This window comes from Artemia franciscana, chromosome 19, assembly GCF_032884065.1.
Source record: "Artemia franciscana chromosome 19, ASM3288406v1, whole genome shotgun sequence".
NCBI classification, from domain to species: domain Eukaryota; kingdom Metazoa; phylum Arthropoda; class Branchiopoda; order Anostraca; family Artemiidae; genus Artemia; species Artemia franciscana.
This window is the reverse complement of record NC_088881.1, coordinates 15,357,532-15,379,829: the sequence shown is the minus strand read 5'-3', so window position 1 is coordinate 15,379,829 and position 22,298 is coordinate 15,357,532. Positions and strand designations below refer to the sequence as shown.

At 35.4% G+C, this 22,298-nt stretch overlaps 1 protein-coding gene across 4 annotated transcripts in view; it reads right to left on the bottom strand.

Moving 5' to 3' along the window:
- Window positions 1-22,298, bottom strand: part of LOC136039331 (chromatin-remodeling ATPase INO80-like) — a 138,516-nt gene that overhangs the window by 89,109 nt on the left and 27,109 nt on the right. For all 4 annotated transcript variants that reach the window (XM_065722956.1, XM_065722954.1, XM_065722953.1 and 1 more), the window contains exons 8-12: window positions 18,153-18,481; window positions 14,737-15,059; window positions 8,296-8,411; window positions 5,374-5,549; window positions 1,842-2,050 (exon numbers count right to left, since the gene is read on the bottom strand). In XM_065722956.1, the coding sequence (XP_065579028.1) occupies window positions 1,842-2,050; window positions 5,374-5,549; window positions 8,296-8,411; window positions 14,737-15,059; window positions 18,153-18,481 (1,153 nt within the window). The remainder of the gene's footprint in view (window positions 1-1,841; window positions 2,051-5,373; window positions 5,550-8,295; window positions 8,412-14,736; window positions 15,060-18,152; window positions 18,482-22,298) is intronic.

The window sequence follows — 22,298 nt, the reverse complement described above, 5'->3', positions numbered from 1 at the left end:
AGGGCTGGGCGGAAGTACCTGACGAAATATCTGCCTCGATCATTTTCGCTTCTTTATTGTCTGGTGGCTGACATTACCCTCATTTTTCTTTTCTCATTTTTTCGACATTACCCTCAATTTTCTCTTTTTTTCGCAACAACTCCCCTCTAATCCCCCCCTTTTCTGCAAAAACATCTGATCAAAATTTTGAGACAATAATGGTATTTAGCATAGTTCAAAAGTCCAAAACTACGCCTTTGGAGATAACAAGATCCCTCCACGTCTTTGGGGATAGGACTTTTTAAGTTATAAAATTCACTAGTATTTGTATTTGGTAAGTATACAGACATTTTTTGGCCCAGAGAGGGGGGTCTTTGGGTGAGTTTCTGTGGAGGTAATTTTCCGTGTGGAGGGAAATTTCCAGGTGTTAACTTCCCAGAGGAAATTTTACATTGGAGGATTTTACAGAAATATTATACGAAGTTCTTTTTATTTGTCTTACTTTCTCTTCACTAATTCAATTTTGCATACGGAGATGTTACGGGGGAAATTTTCAACGGTTTTGGATTTCCGGGAAATAATTTGCATCGGAAAAACAATTAGAACTGAAAGTCTTTTTCAAATGAAACTATGCTAAGGAAAATCCTTCAGACTGATTCTTCTGAAGTAGATTTTACGAAGGAGAGGGGGGGGGGGAGATTCAGCGAGGATGGAATTGTCCAGAAGGAATTTTAGGGAGGGTGCATTTTACTTGGGAGGAACTTTTCACAGAGGAGTTTCCTGTGAGGGGAGGGAATTTTTCATTGAATGTGAGCCAGATTTACTGGTATTATTTGGAAAACGATCAGAAATTAAACAAATAAAAAAATTTCAACTGAAATTAAGGAGCAACATTAAAACTCAAAAATAACAGAAACTTTTTCGTATATAAAGGGGTTGCCCCCCGCCTCAATACCTTGCTCTTTAAGTTAAAGTTTGACTGTTTGTCCCAATTCTCTCAGGACAACTCCTAAAACAAAACGGCCGTTTAATTATAATAGGAAGCTTTTTCAGAAGTGCTAAAAACTTAGCATGAAGAGCAAGGTATGGAGGCGCGGGGCACCCCCTTCATATACGAATAATTTCTGCTCGTTTTGAGTTTTAGTGTTGCTCCTTACTTTCAGAGGCACGGGGCAACCCCTTCATATACGAAATAATTTCTGTTCGTTTTGAGTTTTAATGTTGCTCCATACTTTCAGTTGAAAAAAAACCTATTTTTTTATTTAATCCAAGCATATTCTGTGCTGAAAAAATATTTCCCTGCTTTTTTGGTCATCAAAACTATTTTTCTTTTTTACAAAATTAAATAACTTTTGTAGGTACATCCTTTCACCAATAGGAAAATAGAACATTGAATATTTTGGAGACTTTTTGTTAAATTTCATATTTTGCATGTCTGAGTTCGGCAAAATCAAATGAGAATTCCGGTATTACTTTTTATATGAGCAGAAATCTGTTGTATTCACAAGGAATATTGCTTTAGTACACACTATACGAGCCTATTACACTCACTCCAAGTATATCCCCCACCTTCCGAAAAAAAAATACTCAACAGAGATGTAACTCTCAAAAACATACACAAAATAACAGGGTATCTGAAATTCCCAGCTTGCTTGGCAAAATTTGAAGATCGACAAAGAGATCGATTTGACAAAGTCTACAAATATTTAGTTTGGCATAACTAAATATTGACAGTGAGCCAGTGGTGAATCACCACTCTGGCCTTAGAAATAAAATGGGAAAAATAAGCTTCGTCCGATCGTAATTGTGAAATAAACATTTATTAGCTACACTTGGGTGTAAATCACAAATAGTCTACGTACTTTCATCTATATTTTTAGTTCCTTTTGCCTCCGCTGTACTTTCTATATCCTTTGAAAACCATTCGCTAAATTCATCATGAGAATCAAATAATGTTGGCATGATGAAATGGAGGAGTGCCCATAATTCAGCCATATTATTCTGTATAGGCGTACCAGAGAGAAGGAGACGGTTTCTGCAATTGAACCCAAGAAGTGTTTTCCATCGTGCACTAAAAAATATCTAAACTAAAATTATGTACACAAAATTAAGTGAACCTCTTAAAAATATGCATAGCGATTTGAAGAGAAAGGCGTTAAAAGTGATCCGACAACGACTTGAAACAAATGAAAGCTATATTGAAAGTGAATAACTTGACTTGATTTATTGACACACACACACACACACACAAAAAAAAAAAAAAAAAAAAAAAAAAAAAAAAAATCGTAATGACAATATGCCACTGCCTATAAATGGCCAATATGGGATTTGCGAAAACAATCATTTCATAAAAACATAATAAATATTTGACAAAGATATCATCGAACAAAAAATATCCTTTTTTAATATCATTAAGCAGAAAAACTGAACAAACACCAAACAAAAAAAAATTAAACAACAAAAAATGTAAGCATTTTTTCATCTACTCAATAAGATATTTTTAGGTTTCTTTTGGAACGAACTTAGCGAAATTGATTCCTGTATATAGTTAGGCAACATAATTCACATCTCTACACCAACATGTCGTAATGACAGTGAACCTCTAAGGCTGTGGCGCATTTCTGATATGAGGCAATTATTTTCAGATGAGGTTATTGGGTATGAATGATATTTTGAAACCGTTTGAAACATGTTAAGTTGTCTTAGTCCAAGAGATGCTAAAGAATTGATAAATGAGCATACGAAACTTGCAACTTGGAGCATAGATATTTTAGAAACATTCAGAACTACTGTCAGGCGGAATGAATCACTTTTAGAGTATTTATATGAAAATAGAGTTTTACTGTCCAATTTTGTGTTACATAGATTTTACGTGCATTATAATTAAACGAATTAGACCAAAGAGCGCATCCATACTCTAAATATGAAGAAACAAGAGTATAACATAAAGTTTTAGTGCTTCATGAGGAACAAAGTGCTTTAGTATATTTAAAATATCTGTCCCTCGGGAAATTTTAATGGAAAGTGCCCTCACATGATCTTTCCATGTAATTATTTCATCAATAATATGTCCCATATAATTGAAATTGGTTACCCTTTCAATCACTACATTTCCAAATGAAAGTATCTTCTTTCTTTCAAAATGTTGTATATTTGAAAATATCATATATTTTGTTTTCGAAACATTTAATGATGAACGATTCATTCGCAAATAACTAGACAATTGAGCTAAAGTGATCTCCATAATAGCAAACAAACCATCTACCGTATATGACTTAAACAATATTACTGTGTCATCAGCATATGTTAGTGGCATGCAATTAGTTATAAATTCTTTTATTTCCGAAACATATATCAAGAAAATTATCGGCTCTAGGATCGAACCTTCGTGAACCTTGCATTCTATTTTTCTTTCTAATGATGTTGATGATCTGACAACTATAGTCTGCATTCTATCTTCCAAATACGATTTTTTAATAGTTTAAACTAAGTACTACTTTAAACTAATTACTAGTTTAAACTTAGAGTATTGTTAGCCTGGATAGGCTTAAAAATCAGTTATTAGTGACAACAATGCTTGTAAAGTCCAAAAAAAGCTAAGCTAGATTACTTGAACTGAAATTTTTGCTTAAAACATCAATTTTGCTATATATTTGAGGAGAACAGATTTCATAGGAAGGAAAGTCACGAAAATAAGCTCTTTATAAAAATAGCAAAACTAAAGTAATGGTAAAAAAAGGCCAAAATATCGTGTGTCCACTACTGATAGCAATATATAGCTCAAATTGAAATTTAACTAAGCCTTTAATTTCTTTTCCATTTGAAAGAAATAATTTGAGAAGGAAGACACACATATTACACACATACTGATATATACATATAAAAAAAAATCAAAAAATCTATTATTTATTTTTTTTAGGCGAGGGGTTAAGAAACAGCAAAATAATTCTTATTTGAGGAAGTTTATGCTCATTTTAAGGTGAGCTTCGTTGTTCGTTGTGATTTCAGTGAAAAATGTATTTAGGATCTTTCGACTTGAGAAATTCATGCTGCAGTCTTAGGATTGTTCAATCACCAATGTTTACCTATTTAGAGCCATCTCTTAAATTATTATTAAAGAAAGATCATGAGTCGAAAGAAATACGTGCCAGTGTGTGCCAATGTGAACGCAGGGGTTGTAAAGGCCATTTGGAGTTTTGAAGCGTTTAATTTACGACTTTCTCTGCGGGGTTGCATTTATCGTGTCACCCCTAAAAGCACATTTCTATTATTAAAACGATTCTGTTAAGAATTTGATCTGATCCCATGTGAGACTGCAGGAACATTGAAGGGGTGGCCGGTTACCCTCCTGCCGGTTTGGGCCCTTGAAAAGATACTACGACACAGAATTAGTGATCAAATGAGCCTTGTTCTAACATTATATGGCCATCTATTTAGTTAATTGCTCCTGAAAACAAAACAAAAACTGTATAGGAAGAGGTCCCTCTTTACTAAGTCCATACTATTGTACCGACTATGATTCAAAAGTATTGGAGCCAAAGAGAAGGGAGCACGCACTGCGTCAGAATTAAAAAAAAAGATCTTATAGCACTTGTACCACAAGCTATTAGCCCGCCTTTTCTCACCCATATGACTGATTAAATAACTTGCATTATAAATTTATGTAACTAAAGCCAAATGTTACGTATAAAGTATGGAAAATGTACAGTTTTTAAGTGATATATGAACATTTTCCTCTTTTTTGCCGTGCAGTATAAACTTCAATTTAGAACATAATGTAATTTCTTCCAATAGCGATGAAATGATGAGATTAATACAAACTTATATGGTAGTGGCAAGGCTAATTAAACCAATACAGGCAGACGTCCGGTGTTGTTGATGATGGTTTTCTTGGATGTAATCCCTTTTTTAATCTTACCACGAAAAATAATCTTGAATTGAGAGTAAACTTTACAGATTTTTTACAGTAAAGAAATACGAACACGAGACTTCCCATATATCTATTATGATAAAAATGGCAGTCAATTTATCCTGTGAAACTTGCCCCGGGACCAGATTTAGGGGAAAATTTCTCTGGAGACAAGAAGCTGGGTTGATGCAAAAAAAAATTATATTCTTGGTCCTAGATATCTTGATCAACACGTATTTTAATTTTGCTAATTCTTCTAAAAGGAGGGTCCCCAGGGCAGATCATCAAGGGAGGGACCCTGGGTAATTTATCAATCGAGGAGTCCCCGATGCCATCTTTCGCCGATCACCGTCTAAAATCCGAACATAAGTCCCACACAACACGCTTTGACCTTTTTTTACATTTTTTATATTTGACATTAATCGACTATATGTTGACTTTTGAGATGGTTGCAACAGCCACAACAAATATTAGCTATAAATTACCTAGCACTAGATTTGATAGCTTGAGCTTCATCTAAAATCATATATTGCCATTTGATGCGTTGAAAATATTTATAATCCGAGACAATCATCTGGTAAGAAGTGATTACTACATGAAAAGTGGACTCTTTTGTATGAAGGTTCTTCCTCGACCAAAATTGACGAAGGATTTTTCGCTCCTGAAATGAAAATTACATGAACTGGTTGGTGAGAAGAAAGGATTTTTGGATTATTTCTAGCCTACATTGTTCTTCACTTAAATTCTATCATTTGTCACCAATTAAAGTTAAAAAGTTTATAGCTAATTCTTATTCAATGCAATTTAGAATTTACAGGAATAATAACGCTCTGTTTGTATGCAAAGGGCCTGGAAAGATACATCCTATAGTTCAAAAAGCCGTTGCAAATAAAGACAAAGACGGAAATTTTCATCTGTGTTTTAATCATAAGACGCTGGGTTAATCATAAAAATTCTTATCATAAAACACAGTGTTAATCATACAAATGTTTTATCATAAAACATTATGCCATTTTAAATCATTTTGTTTAAAAGATCAGGCCAGGTAAATTACGTGACAAATTATTGAAGCATTGACGCAAGCTTACTTAGAAGTCCACGAGTAGTTCTTTGTACCATTTGCGGCGGACGTATTTTACCGTTTCTAGTGGGCATATTTGTCATTCTGTAAGGGTCCGTAGAAGGTTCTTTGTGCAGGATTCAATCAGACCCTCGCAGGAGAGCCGCTTGTTTTCAGGCACTGGGTTTGAAGTAGATCCAATATTTTTTTTTTTTCAAGTTCTCCATGCTCAAGCCAGCAAAACTTTAAAGCGTTTTCATCTACGGGTTCCCAGCGCATCAAGGACTCTTCAAAATTCAAACGCGCCGGAATAGTATGGCTGGGCTAGGGTTGTGAAAGACACGAACAGGGGTACTTAAAATGATAATCTGAACAATCCGTGTCCAACTCCGTGGATGCGGGGTGATCTGAAAACAGGCCAGGTATTTTCCGTTTCAGTGCAGAGCCTGTTGTTCTGAGGTTTGATACACAACCATGGATCAATTTTCTATCCAGAACGGCATAGTCGGCCATGTTTGAACCGAGTGCAAATCCCATTGAGCAGTTTTCAGATAACCACCATTTCAATACAACAAGCGAACCATGCTCATCACATCTCAGAATCCTACAGTATAAATCCTGAATACTAAAAATGGCATATGTACTGCTATTGGTCAATATTCTCTGCATTATCGGATCACCACAATAACTCAGACCATACTTTTTCTAAAAATAGGGTGGGTCTTTTCTTGGGTACGTTAGAAGCAACACATTAATTTCGATAAAGCGAAGCCGTTCATTTTAAGAAAAAATCTGCTTAGTCTAAAGTGGGAACTCCCTAAAAGTCCCTTAAATACCTTTTGATGATTAAGCAATAAGATTTTCTTCTTTGAGGGTCCATATTTCAAAAATTCAAAATGTTATCAGAAAAAAAGGTTTTATTTGAAATACGTGATATTATCTTTCTTTTTATCCCCAACAAATATATGCTGTTACCCTTATAATATCTGACGAAACATTTTCATATGCCTGCTATAAAAGTACTCAGACTGTTACTATAAGTCACTGAGAGAAAGCTGTCAGGCAGAATACATGGGGGAAATCCTGCCACCTCTTGGTATCACGGTGATATTGGGGTGACTTGGGTGTGAATAAGTAAAGTAAGCGCAAATGAACTGTTTCAAAAGGTCGAAGTCCCTAAGATCTCAACTAAGATTACAACAAATTCAAAAGGATACTTTCAAGGTTTGCCTCTGTTACTTTTCAAAAACATACAATATTTTAAAAATAACCGTGGAAGTACTCTCGTGATTATAAATTTACATAAACATAATATGATTATAAAACAACAATAAACATATGACAATAAACAATGATTATAAAACAAAATAAACATATGATCATCAAATCATCTTCATTAATAGTTGATAAAGCAAAATTTGTAGATTTTTTTTAAATATATACAAAACGTGGTCTTCCCAGAAGTCGCAAGATTTAGAACCACAATAGTTCCTCTCGATATAGTTGTAAATGGAAAACTCAACAACAGAACCTCAAGCACTGATTTGTCTGTACTATCTTCGTAAGCGAAAAACATAAACTGTTCAGGATAAGGGAAAACAATTATTAAACTCTTTTCTTATGCTAATGAATACAATAAAACACAAAAAAACTAAAAATTTCATTCATAATCAAGTTAAAGGTTAAAAAAAGGAGACGATTTGCAAAGGGTTATCACGCAACATATAGCCATAATATTGACCGTGTGTTTGTCTGAGATAAAGCTTTTATTTTTTTTATGGGTCTCTGTATTTGCTTTTTCTTTTTTTTTCAGTGTAATTTGCTTCACTTGTTTTGTTTAAAAGAGAGTTATAAATAAATTATTACTATTATTATACAAGTATTTTCAGGTTATTTCTTTTGGCAATATTATATTTGCTAGATCTCAGGAATTTCAACGCCACTACCATTTGATGTAGCTTGAAAAACTCCATATGAAATACTAAATTTCCCCCAAAATGTTGCATGTGTGGTGTACATGCAAGAAACGTAATATTGTCTTTCCGTAATTCAGAATAAATGTGCATTTCGAAACACTCTAATCTAGCCACCAATGCCAAAAAATTAGATCTGGATCGCAACTCTCCTTAATTCAAAATAGCGAAGTAGGTTGCAAATTGCCAAAATTATTGAATCATAACCACTGGCTTTTCATAACTTTTAATCACGAAAAGCCATAAAATAGGAAATATACTCTAATTGACAAAAATTAAAAAAGCATAAACGTCAATGTCCGGCTAAAAACACGCATAAATTGGGTTGAAACAGAAACATAAATGCACAATGAAAAAAGTAAGGGTCTATTCACCTGTGGACTACCCCAATAGGGAATGACTTTAAAATCCGGAACAAATCGTGAAAATTCTTGTTGCCAGTTATGCAAAGTTGAGGTTGGTGAAATAATCAGGAATGGTCCCCATATCCCTAAAAGAAAAGAATTACTTCAAAATAATTAGACCTCAATTTAGACATACAAAATAGAGCAATTTCTAAAACAGGAAAATAAAACATCAAGATTTCACAAAGCTATCTACTTTTGCACAGCAACACCCTATTTCTTGAATTTGGAAAATGAAACAGCATTCCGTGGTTTGAGAAAAAAAAAACTCGTTATGAACAAACGCGTTTAAGAGAAATTATTTCTTGATGCATATTTTCGGGAGCCAAAATATACATTCAATGGAGCAACAAATGATGCCACTATATGTCACATTATCTCCAAATTTGGTTTTAAGTGTGTTTTGCAAAGAGGGCATCATGCGCATTAGCGGGCATCGACTTTGACGACTTTTAACGCATCTGTATATACCTGAGAATTTGACTTGTTGTAAGGAAAACTATCAAAGAGCTCTATCCAAAAACTAATCCACGTCAAATTATTCTCTTTGAACAACAAACATAAGTTTTACAATCCATCTCTCCTTAGTTTTGTTACATAAGCGAGTATGTATAATACTCGATTTCACTCCGTGTTCCTCAAGGTCAAAGAACCAGGAAACACAAATTCTCAAAAATTTAAGAAAAGACTCACACATCATTATCACCAGGGCTGATAAAGGAAATAAAATTGCTATCCTTGATAAAAATTCATATAATAAAAGAATTACAGATATTTTATCCGACACCCTTACTTACAAGACCATAGATTCAGACCCCACCGATAAGTTCACCCGTATAGTACGAAAGGAGCTATGAATTTTGCAAATTGAAAGATTTATTACTCCACAAATGTACAAATTATTTATCCTTAAGGTTGTTCCGCTCCTAAATTTTACGGTCTCCCAAAAATCCACAAAGATGGAGTTCCTCTACGCCCAATTGTGGCTTCTTATAACTCTCCGACTGCCAGATTGGGAAAATGGTTGTCAACACTTTTTCGCCCACTTATGCAAACACAAGCAAAAACTTCATACATTAAAAATTCAGTTCACCTTGTCGAAAAATTAAAAGACCTTGATATATGCCATTTCTATGTATACATCTTGTGATATTAAAAAATGTGCACTGACTCATCAAAGAAAATTAGAAGATAATATTGACCAAATGGAGTACAAAACACATGGATATAGAAAATATTATGCGTCTCGTCCGTCTTTGCAATAGTACCCGCCTCTTATTTCCGATATAATAACCAATTTTTCACCGAAATCATGGGTCTATCCTCTGAAACACCGGTTCTGGGGTCGGTTTGTGGATGATGTTATTTCTGTGTGTGATCATGGAGAGGAGTGGCTTAACTCCTTTTTGAGTTATTTAAACACTTTGTACTTTAACCTTCAGTTCACTTTAGAACTAGAAGATAACCACAAACTTTTTTTCCAGATGTATTAATTTTCAATAAGTCTCTTAGTCTTGAATTTTCTATTGATAGAAAGCCTACGCATAACGATAGGTATTTGCATTTTTCCTCCAACCACTCTCCCTGCACAAAAAAAGGAGTAATTATTTCTTTGGTTGTCCTAGTTATAAGAATATGCTCAGAGCCTAGCATAATCTCTGAAATGAACTATATTAAAGACATTTTATTTTAAAATGGGTACCCCATAAAATTACTTGAAACCCTTATAGACAAAAGACGAAAAAAGGCAGAAAAGAATGCATCAACTCCACAAACACAAACAGATATCATCCCATTGGTGGATGAGAAGAAACTTTTCACTGTTCTACCCTACATTCCAAAATTGAGTGAAAAACTGAAAAGAATCCTTAAGAAAACATAAACCTAATGTCACCTTTAAAAGTTTAAATACAGTACAGAGCTTTTTCAACAGTGGCAAAGATAAAGCCAGCCCCATTTTGGGTAGTGGTGTTTATAAAATTCCCTGTTCTTGTGGCCGCTTTTATATTGGAAGAATCCCACAGTAACTAGACCTACGTTGCCTGAGCAACGTGAAGTGTTGCGAGAGCAACACTTTGGTTTTGTTTCTTTACTATCGGTTAAACGCTGAAGTTGTCAGCCTATCGAAGCTTTTAAAACGTTATGTTCAAAGAAGAACACGATAAGTAATCACATGATCGAAGGCTATTCCTCAGCGTTGAACAAACAACAATAACAAAAGAATATCCAAAGAAGAGACTAAATTGACTTTGCAGACAGTTGAACTTTATCCTTTTCAATCGTAGACATCGTGACGGATCAATACTTGGAACAATATCTTAAATAATCTAGTTGGTATTATAAAGCTATCCGTAACTTTCCAGTATCAAAATACCATAGAAGACACTCTATTAATTATTACGAAACTGCCTTGTTGTTTTACGTTATCGTTTGTACCCGTTGCGTAAACACTTAACTCTAGGTTACAGACAGTATGGGTAGGCTACACCAACTAGCAAAAGTTACAAACCTCTCTTCACTAAAGATGATTGTAGCCTAACAGACGATTATTACTTACAAGTTCCTACATGACTTACCACTGGAATCAACTCGGTCTTACCATCAAATACACAGGAAACAAATAATAGGTACACCAAATAGCAAAATTTGCAAACCCCTCACTGCCGAAGATGATTATGAGCTAACAGCCGACCTTTCCTTACAAGTCCCCAACATGTCTCACAATTGGTATCGGTTTATTTTTGGTTTCAGTGTGTACCCTACTACTGAAGTTGCCAACCCCTTAAAACTTCGAAACAAGTATATCTCATGAAGGAGTTTTTGTGCCAAAAAATGGATGACATATGCTTTGATCAGTTCATCAAGAGCTATTTTCGATTGCCGTCGAAAAAAATTATATCTGCCTTAGTTCAAAAGTTGATTTTTTTTTTGCCGTAGGCCAACTTTCTAACGTCACCACTTAGAAAGGAGCAAAGGATAAGCTCCAATTCCTTTAGTAATGACAGAGCTTTTAAAGTTTAAGAGGTACATCTGATAACATTTCTCTACCCCAATCCTAAGTCCGAAAAACAAATGATAAACCCAGCTTCTGTAAATTTTTCTATTTATCACTCAAAGAAGATACATTGGCTGTGGGGCCGGGTAACTGCCGCATATATTTAACACTTATAGATTTTAGTCCATCTTCAATTTGAAGGTGGTGCCTGCCTGCTTGCCTGCTAGAACGGAGCTTTCCACTCGAAAGCAGAAACATAGTTTGATTAAACGAAAGCTTGGCTGCACAACTTCAGATACTCCTCTCTGACATAGGCTACATAACTCCACTTCACTTCGCACACCATAGGCTCTAGCTCGTGGACAAGCCAAAACCATCCTTTTTGGCCACAGGCAAGACTTCTGTGGAGCTTTCCAAAATGTAATGCCATATTCATCAATCAGGCCTGAGGTTCACACTTTCCGTAAAAACCGCACAGGTTAGACCCTTACCAGTTTCGAGGAATAAGCCGACATCGGCGGCATAAAAAAAAAAAAAAAAAAAAAAAAAAAAAAAAAAAAAAAAAAAAAAAAAAAAAAAAAACGGGATGAGATTTTTGATTCCGCCTTGGCTCAACATTTGTACGACAATCTACACCATTTCACTTTATTTGACAACACCTCCATTATTGCTCCCGTTAAAGGTCTCGTGCAAGTTTTCAGGGAGGCAGTTGAGATAAAAAAAAAAGAAGCATATACACCGAAAGGTAGCTCTCAATGGAGACACTGGAGAAACTGAAGAAAGTTTCATTTATGACGAAATTATTAGCTCTGATCGCTTTCACATACATCCACAAAATTATGTTGTGCAATCAAATAGAATCTCTCATAATAATCTACGTGGAAAGCGATTAGCCTTTAAGTGCTTTGCATAGGATTGACCATTTCTGCATCTTTTTTTAGGCTATCTTCACAGGTATGGGGCTCAAAGACACTAGTCGTTTTTGCACTGCGCGTCAATTCATCTTTACTGGAACAAGAGTTTTGTAGGGTAATTTAGGATTGATGGTAGGTGGCTATTTTCGCAGAATCAATCAATCCAGGAGAACTATCGTTGTCACTACTCGAAACATAAGGTGAAGAAGAGCAATTTACAATACCAATTGGAACGAACACTTCAAGTTGATTATCGCTGGAATTAGTTGAATTTTCTTCATTAGAAATAAGGTGGGTACAGCCTCGAGTGGTTGGACCAGTTCAGGTTGGTTATCGATGCTAATAATCTTGTCATTTACAACCAATGACGATCGACATTGTACGCAAAAGCATTGCACTCAGAAATGACCCAGTTCAAAATTTTCTGTCGCATTCCTTACAAGGATGGGACATTCTAGACTAAGGAACAAAAACAAGACAAAGACCTTGAATTAGTAACTATATCTTCAACTAAAACCTGGTTGCTTAAGCCAGGATTAGCACTGGTACTTAGAGAAAACATCACAGGGCTGATCTCGGGTCATTTATTTAAAAACAAGAGGTCTTGACAGGTTAAGATCTAGATGAGGACAGCAAAATTACTAGATGAAGAAAAAAACTGATTTGTGGTAATTATACGCTTAGAAGATTTTTTTACTTTATTTTTGCTCATTTCTGGCTTAATGGTCCTCTTTACTTTTCTTTAAAAAACTTGTCTTGTGAAAAAAGCTTTTAAATTAATTGGAGAAAAAGTCAAGTCAGATAGTCTGAGTGAGAGGTACAGCTGTCATAAGCCTTTTTTTTAAGAATGTCTATAATCCATCCATCCATCTTAGGGCAGAACTAAAGTAAATAGTCATAGAACCTTAGGGATGATGGGGATTTTCAGGTCCTCATGACGGACACCAACGCAATAAACTCGCAATACCAATGTAATAGACACGCTCATAAGACATTATTTTTTTTTGAAAGACATGTTAAAATCCTTGAGGCTCTAGGTCAACATTTTCGAAATGAGCATATAATAAATTCAAAATAAATCAGGTAGATGCGGTAACGTTCTTCAGAACATTGTCGTTCGGCTATCTCATTGATTGGCTGATTATGGATATTTGCAAACAAAAACATTGCCTTGAAATTGATTGTGTTTGAAAGCTTACAGAAAATATTTGACGTCCATGTCAAAATATGTCGCACATTTAGGGTTCTAAATATGTAGATGATTCTTTTTTTTATGTAAAAACAAGAAGAGAATTTTCGCAAAGTAAAACTGTATAATTTAGAAAAATTCCAAAGAGGAAAGAATTGCTTCCTTTACTCATACTGCAATAACCATGTGCTTGAACGAGGGCATAACCTTATACACTAGTCCAATAAAAAACGAAGTAGGAAAAACCAACACAATACCTGTAAAGTCCTGATTAATGAACGCAAATACTGAGCAAAATTGAAAAAAATAAAAAATAATAATTGAAAACCCAAACGAACGAATACTCTATTAAGAACTTAAAATAGTACAATAAGATAGTAAAAGGAGGAATCCCTTTCTAACTAGAAAGATATCACTTTCTAAGTATTAATTCCATTTCTACTTCTAAGGGAGTAATCACTGTCTAACTAGTAAATGAAGGAATCTGGCACTTCCAATACAACTTGAAAGGACCAAGTAATATATAGAAGCACAAGTGTGTAAACTTCATTATCTTATAAAAAAAAAGTGTCAGTAAAATTCTAGTTAATTGACTTCTTGCTATCTCGGAAAGGGTTTAGGTTAGGAAAATGAAACTTTCAGGGATGGGTTAACAGGCTAAAGTATGTCCCGGGACGGTATTTTGAAATACCCACCACCACTCCTTCTCCCTCTAGGGGGCCCTGAAATTTGCCTACATGAAATACCTATTGAAATTTTGACAAAACATCATTTTACCTTAATTTTCAGTTACTAGTTGCTTTTTCTCTGCCTTTAGTTCTGAAAATGCAATTCCAGTTATTTGAGTAGAATTTTGAGCCATATCAATGTTTTTTTTTTTTTGTTTTTTTTTTCAAAATTTAGGAATGTATTTGCATATGTTTAAAACCTTATAAAATGGAATTGAGCAAAGTTATGAAGCTGAAAACCATTTTGTTGTACTTCAATTAAACAGATCTATTTTGCAAGGTTTCACTTTTATAATACACATATTTTAAAGGTCATCAAAGGTCAGGGCCCTCTAGAGGGAGAAGGAGTGGAGGTAGTTGCTTCAAAATACCTTCCCGGGACATACTTTAGTCTGTAGATTCATCCCTGAACGTTTCAGTTTCCTAACCTAAACCCTTTCTGAGGTAGCAAGAAGTCAATTAACTAGAATTTTACCAAAAGGTCTTTTCGATAAAGTGTTTTATATCCCTTGTATTTTTTAAACCTTTAGACTGAACCCTTACAACTTAAAACCTTCCAACTAAAGAGAATTCATAGTATATTACCAAATCTTTCAGCTACATGAGCCAAGAATGCAATGCTTTGAACCGTTTTCCCAAGTCCCATTTCATCAGCTAATATCCCATTGATTCCTTGATTATAAATGTCCGCTATCCAATTCATGCCTTTTAACTGATAATGCTTCAAGGTGCCTTTGAAATTTAATGGTTGAGGATATTCAGTGTCCTTTTGAGTGATGACTTGGCTAAGATTCGTCGCGTATTCGGGAACCTCTGCAGAAACTTCGGTGTCGAATTTCCGGGTTTTCAGCTGCTGAGATCGAAACGCTGAACTGACAGTACGTAACGCTTCCTGTTTCACTGCCTCGCTGAAAATAAAAAGACAAAAAAATTACGGAAAATAATCCATCAATAGGCAACTTTGCTAGAAAAAGACAAAAAAAAATGCTTGCAAGGAAAATGGTGGCGAGCTAAAGACCCTCTATTATGATAAGCACACAAAGTCAGACACAACATCCTGACACAACGTCAGGAGCTAAGACCCATAAAGCCTGGAGCAACTTTTGTTGTGATTTTGTGACTTTAGCGACTTTGTGTTACAACCAAGTCAAATAATGATATATATTATGTAGTACGTTGATAAAGGTCTAATACGCGCGCTCTTTCCTTCCATAGAGGTATACAGAGAATATTTCCTACATATATACACAACAAAACCAAGTTTTAAACGCTTTGGCAAGTTCATGTTTCAGAGAGAAGTTTAAACTTCTCAATGAATGCTTTTTGTTCTATTCAACCTATACACCCAAGCTAATCAGTTAGTTATGTAGCTATTGCAGACCCCCCCCCCCTCTCTGTCTCTCATTCAGGCCAAATGCTATTTACGCGACAGAGAATGTCAGGGAAAGAAATGTGACTGTTTCTAACAGAACAAAGGAGTCAAATAACCAAAACCATCAAGAGGAAAAACGGAAAAAAGGTTATGTCAAAAGTTATGTAGGTTTTATTCAAACTACAATATTGTGCAAATTTTTGCGAATTTTGATTTTTCCCTGAGGAGGTCATGAAAAAAAAGACGCGAATATATTTCTAAGATAAAACGAATTTTTGTTTCGAAAATAACTCTCAGTAGCAGTGAATACCTGATTTTTACACTGTATCACAGCGTGTAAAAGTTTAAAGAAACAGATGGCGTTTTTACAGAGATATGTCAGAAGTCGAACTGGAGAGAATAAACGAGGGAACTTATAAGTGCAGGGGATTTTTTTAGTGAGAAGAAAGATTAGGAGGTTTGTATGATAAAATAGAACTTGTTTTGGCGAGGGGAAAGTTGATGTTTGCAAAAGTTAATGGGAAAGGTGAAAATAAGGAAGGAGTTGGCTTGACTGTTCGCCTGGAAGATGAAGATACAAATAAAGAGATGGAGGGACGCTTCAGGTAAAAGATCAGAATAAATATTCTTAGTCTTCCAAAACTGATACCAATTCAACAAAGCATACATTGACACAGACTCAAATCTTGATTATTCCATAAAATTTTCTTTAAACCCAGAACAAAGGATATGGAAAAAGTTATAGAACAGAAAATAAGAAAGCAGAACAATTTTATGTTCCGTAAATGAAAGAAGAAGAAGAGCCAAACACATATTCCTGATGAATTTTCCTATTGATGAAGGACTTAGAGGATTAAATCCAGTGATACCATATTCCTATCGATGAAGGACTTAGAGGATTAAATCCAGTGATACCTGTCACAACAAGTGACATAAATCCGGTAATTCTCATTGACCTCAATCCACCCTTAATACAGCCTAATTATAATGGTAACCTTGATTACCAAATTACAGATGCCCAAAAACGTGTGGACATTAACAAGGTGAATAGCCTGCATAATAAGACTGTCTCTTCCGATAATAAACGAAAATGTGCTAATATGATCTTGGCAGGTTCTTGCCAATTAGGAGACAATTGTGTACTTGACCACATTTTTTCTTCAACCAAGCTCCAGCAAAAAAGTGTTTTCGAAAATAGAGTTAAGGCAAATTACACTCAAAAAAATGAACTCAGTGAGTTTCAACCAAGTGCATCAACAAAGTTCCAGCAAAAAAGCTCCAACAAAAAAAATGTGATATGCAAACATTTTAATCATAATCGTTGTAAATTTAGTAAGCAGTGCAAATTTTTACATATGTCATAATTTTATTTCAGGTTGTTGTGGTTCCGTTAAGTGCAGTTCTGACCATGTGAAGCTTTGTCCAGTTTTAGCTTGTAATAACAAATACTGTAGTTTTGCCCATGCACCACCAGTAGCTGATGTTAATTCTCCTCCCTGGGGCCCTGTTCCAGTGTCCCTGTCCAAAGATAAAAATTGTAAGAGCCACTCATCTTTCCGCCGTTCTTTTTTAGTGCACCGAACTCAAGCAAAAATCTCTCATCAAAGTTCATCAGGCACAGCTCAAAAATTGATAAACCCTTCCCGATCCCGAACTATTCTCCCTTATCCTTTGTTACCTCCTCCCCCTCCCCGCATACAGAAGTCCTATTTCCTCCCCCTCACAGTATGCTGCCCTATACCCTCCCTACTCTGCCGCAAACCAGCAATTTCTTGACGGACATGAATAACAATTCCCAACCAGCGCCCCTTTCCCAGCACCTTACGAAAACCCACCCCCAGCCCATTCGTTTTATCCCTCGTGCCTACCCTGTCAACGTGACTCAGGTCTGAGACTTTTTGCATTCAATAATTGTCTTGTAATAAATCCTAATTGTTCTCCTCGTGCTTCATCCATATCATTGCCCATCCCCCACCTCCAAATCGACAAGACAAATCCTTCTCTTACTCTAAAAATTCATCTATCGATATTAACTCTAATAGTCATCCCAAAAGAGTCAAATGTGCTCCCTCAGTCCCTTGTTCTGACAACATTAATCTGGCCCCCGCTACGAATCCCACCACACCCCCTGTACCCATTTGTAATTTAAATAAAGTTAAGTGTAAAAATGGTACCTTTGCAGGTCGTTTTAAATTTCCCAAACTTATGTTAAGAAACGCTGAAAGTCTTAACTTTGAAAAACTTAATGAATTTGACTCCTTTTCTAAAATATATAGATCAGACATAATCGCTATTACCGAAGTACACGCTCAAAATACATACATGTTAAAAATGAATAATTTCTCCCAGTTTATCAGACTCAGACCCGAAACCCACCCTCTGGGTAAGAAAGGAATAACTGACAATGACATACCCTGTAATAAATCCGGAACTGTGCAAATTGATGGAGAATGACATAAGATTATCGCGCTAAATGCGCCATGTGCTATTGACTGATATTTCTTCGTTTTTAAATAAATACACTTTTAGAACATATAGGAAATCCCTCGGAACTTTGAAAAAAAAAGCTTATACAATCAAAACGTGACTTCTCCGCTTAAATAGAATAATTTACAAGAACAAAGTATACCTATCATAATGGTCTATTTCCTGAAGTCGTGGAATCTTTTCTTCCTCCAGTCGACCAAGGATGTTCCCCTCTTCGCTCGGATCTGCTCCACCTAGCTTCCTAGACACAAAATGACCATAAAGCTCTGTTTGTGTTATGAGAAAATTTAATTTCCTTTGTTGTCGTTTTGCTTCCATCAATTCAAGATCCAATCGTCGCTGTTCTCTAGCTTCTAACTCTGCCTGTTTTCTTTGGGTTTTCTCAACTTTGTCAGTTCGTCTCCAAAATGATTGTATCTCCTTGGATATACGCTTACACCTGGATGTTGTTTCTTTCATTGCCTTCTCAGACTGAAAAGATTTTTTCAATTTAAAAACTTGTTATTAGCAATATAGCATAAAACTTTTCCTAATAAATATTATAAGCAAATCTGTTTTGTTTTCAAATAAAGCGATTACTTGAACTATTTGAGATTGGGTAATCTAATTTGTGTACAGTGATTCAGATGCAGCAGAACTGTTATTTCAGTTAAAAAGTTAATTTGCACTGTAGTTACTTTAAAATAACTTTTAGGGTAATCTGAAACGGAAGTTAGTTTTTCTTAACTCGATAGAACTTTTCTGGCAGCTCCAGTTTCCAATGGGACTTTTTAAGGCTTACGACGATTTTAAAGACTTTTTTTGTCTAAGTGTGCTATATAAATCGCTAAAATAGACTCACTCGCTATTTGCCGTCTGGCAAATATAAGCCTTCCTGGCCGAGTGGGTTGGTGCGCTGGATTCAGGATCCCTTGTCTGAGAGGACACGGGTTCGAATCCCAGTGTACCCAATTCTTCAGTTTGGGACGGGAGTCAGTGGCGTGACTCTGTAAGCTTAGCCAGAGTCGACCCAGCTCTAAATGGGTATCTGGAGAAATCTGGGGAAGGTAAACAGGAAGGGTGTGCGAAAGCACAGGATGGCTGGCCCCCAACCCCCCATTGCACTTCCTGGCTGAAGGGCCAAGAAACGGAGATCAGCACCGCCGGTACGGACTGTAAAGTCTAATGCCGTATCCTTTACCTTTTTTTTACGCTATTTATAGCATAGAGATTCAAGGGGGGGGGGTCCCCTGCTTCAATTTGTTTTTTATGCTTCCAGGCTTCCCTGTGTAAAGACTAAATGCATTTTAAGCGTTTGAAGTAGATTTTCCGGGCAGTTCAAATAAGTAAAAGGCAAAGGTTTTTTTGTTTTTTTTACAGGCAAGTCATATATGTAAATCGACAGGCTGATTACACTGACATAGCACTCGCCCAGTCTTGCCTGAAAAACGAAGACACGACCTAATAGATCCGTCAGCTCACCTGTAGTCTTCAACGATACTTTCGTACCCTTTTGAAATTGATAAACCTTAAATTTTCTCACCAAAAGATGAAATTGACTTTATGGACTGAGGGGCGTTGGCCAATATTGGAACTACTGCTTTTTCACTCCATAGGAGAGAATCTATACATCACGGGATTGCCTCTAAATCTCATTTTAAACGAAATTCTCCTTTTAAACGATTTAAACAATCTAAAGATCGTTTAAATTCAAAACACAAACATGGCTTAAGACAATTCAATCCACTAAAAATTCCAACGAACTTAGTATCTCAATTAAATATCTCACTTTTTACCTTATATCTGGACTTCTTATATATTAATTTATATCTGTTATATCTCGACTTAATCGACATTGCAACTTGAGTGGCAAAAAGTCCAATGGAGCAGTATCAGTCCAAAGCAAGCACTCAGGAGTAGCTGTCTCACTATTGAGAGGAGTAAAAAGCACTTGCAGTAGACTGCAATTTTACTATGATTAACTACAGTTGAAAGTCCGAACATAAAATGGCAGGATTTTGGCTCAAAATCTGAAAATTTTGGTAAAAAAAAATTGCGTAACCCTATTTTCGAACAGTGACATTTAGCATTCATTTCCTGTAGATATTGACATTTTCAAACAGTTCGTAGTAACGAACTGTAGTAAGGAGCGACCCGGCTCAATAGTAATCAAAACTCTAAAAAATTGAATTTTGACATCAATAGCTACATCAAAAGAATTGCATTTTAATGCTGATTTTAAATATATAAGTTTCATCAAGTTTAGTCTTACCCATCGAAAGTTACGAGCCTGAGAAAATTTGACTTATTTAAGAAAATAGGGGGAAACACCCCCTAAAAGTCGTAGAATCTTAACGAAAATGACACCATCAGATTCAGCGTATCAGAGAACCCAACTGTAGAAGTTTCAAGCTCCTATCTGCAAAAATGTGGAATTTTGTATTTTTTGCCAGAAGACAAATCACGGGTGCGTGTTTATGTTTTTTTTTTTTCTTTTTCCCAGGGGTCATCGTATCGATCAAGTGGTCCTAGAATGTCTCAAGAGGGCTCATTCTAACGGAAATGAAAAGTTCTAGTGCCCTTTTTCAGTGACCAAAAAAATTGGAGGGCATCTAGGCCCCCTCCCACGCTCATTTTTTCCCAAAGTCAACGGATCAAAATTTTGAGATAGCCATTTTGTTCAGCATAGTCGAAAACCATAATAACTATGTCTTTGGGGATGACGTACTCCCCCACAATCCCTGGGGGAGGGGCTGCAAGTTACAAACTTTAACCAGTGTTTACATATAGTAATGGTTATTGGGAAGTGTACAGACGTTTTCAGGGGGATTTTATTTTGTTTGGGGGTGGGGCTAAGGGGAGGGGGCTATGTTGTAGGATCTTTCCTTGGAGGAATCTGTCATGGGGGAAGAAAAATTCAATGGAAAGGGCGCAGGATTTTCTAGCATTATTATAAGAAAACAATGAAAAATAAACATGAAAACGTTTTTTCAAATGAAAGAAAGAAGTAGCATTGAAACTTAAAACGAACAGAGATTATTATGCATATGAGGGGTTCTAAAAATACTTTAGCATAAAGAGCGAGGTATTTAGGAGGAGATAAATACCTCGCTCTTTATGCTAAAGTATTTTTAGTAATTTCAACTATTTATTCTACGGCCTTTCTGATTCAAGGGTCATTCTTAAAGAATTGGGACAAAACTTACGATTTAGTGTAAAGAGCGAGGTATTAACGAGGGTACAAACCCCCTCGTATACATAATAAAAATATAAGATTATGAAAGTCTGTTACGTAAGTTAATTCTTAAGTTACGTATATTTTTACTAATAAAAACGTTCGTTAAAAATTAAAAGTTATAGTTGCCTTTTTAAGTAACCGAAAAATTGGAGGGCAACTAGGCCTCCTTCTCCACCCCTTATTTCTCAAAATCGTCTGATCAAAACTAAGAGAAAGCCGTTTAGCCAAAAAAGAATTAATATACAAATTTCATTTTAATAATTTATGTGTGGAGAGCCAAATCCAAACATGCATTAATTCAAAAACGTTCAGAAATTAAATAAAAAAAAAAAAAACTAATTTCTTTTAGCTGAAAGTAAGGAGCGACATTAAAACTTAAAACGAACAGAAATTATTCCGTATATGAAATGGGTTGTCCCCTCCGCAATCCCTCGCTCTTTACGCTAAAGTTTGACTCTTTACCACAATTCTACTTTTTAAAACAATTAAAAGATTTAGCGTAAAGAGCGAGGGATTGCGGAGGGGACAACCCATTTCATATACGGAATAATTTCTGTTCGTTTTAAGTTTTAATGTCGCTCCTTACTTTCAGCTAAAAAATTAGTTTTTTTTTATTTAATCCGTAAATACGCCCAAGCACGCAGGCGTAATTAACTTGGAGTGAAGACAGCTTCGAAAAAATAGGCAAATTAAATACAAAATATGCAGGATATGGAAAGGGGTGTTGGTCTAGAGAAATATCGATATTCTTGAGATCACTAGCATGAACGTCCCGTCTTCTTCGTATGAAACTATTAACTTTTAATCATCCAAATTAAAAGTTTGCGTATTTAATATTTTTGTCCATTTTTAATTCCGTCATTTCATTGACTTAGAAAATTTGTATTTTGAGTTTGGTTTTATCTCTGTCGATTTTAAAACCTGACGATACAAGGCACTTGTGATCAAAATTATTTTAGAATTCTAATATTTTGATTTTCTTGTTTCATTATTCACCATAGTTGTATCAAGTATACGCAAGGGAGCCTCTGGGAATACCTTTACTAGAAGTATTAGTGTATTCAATTTTTT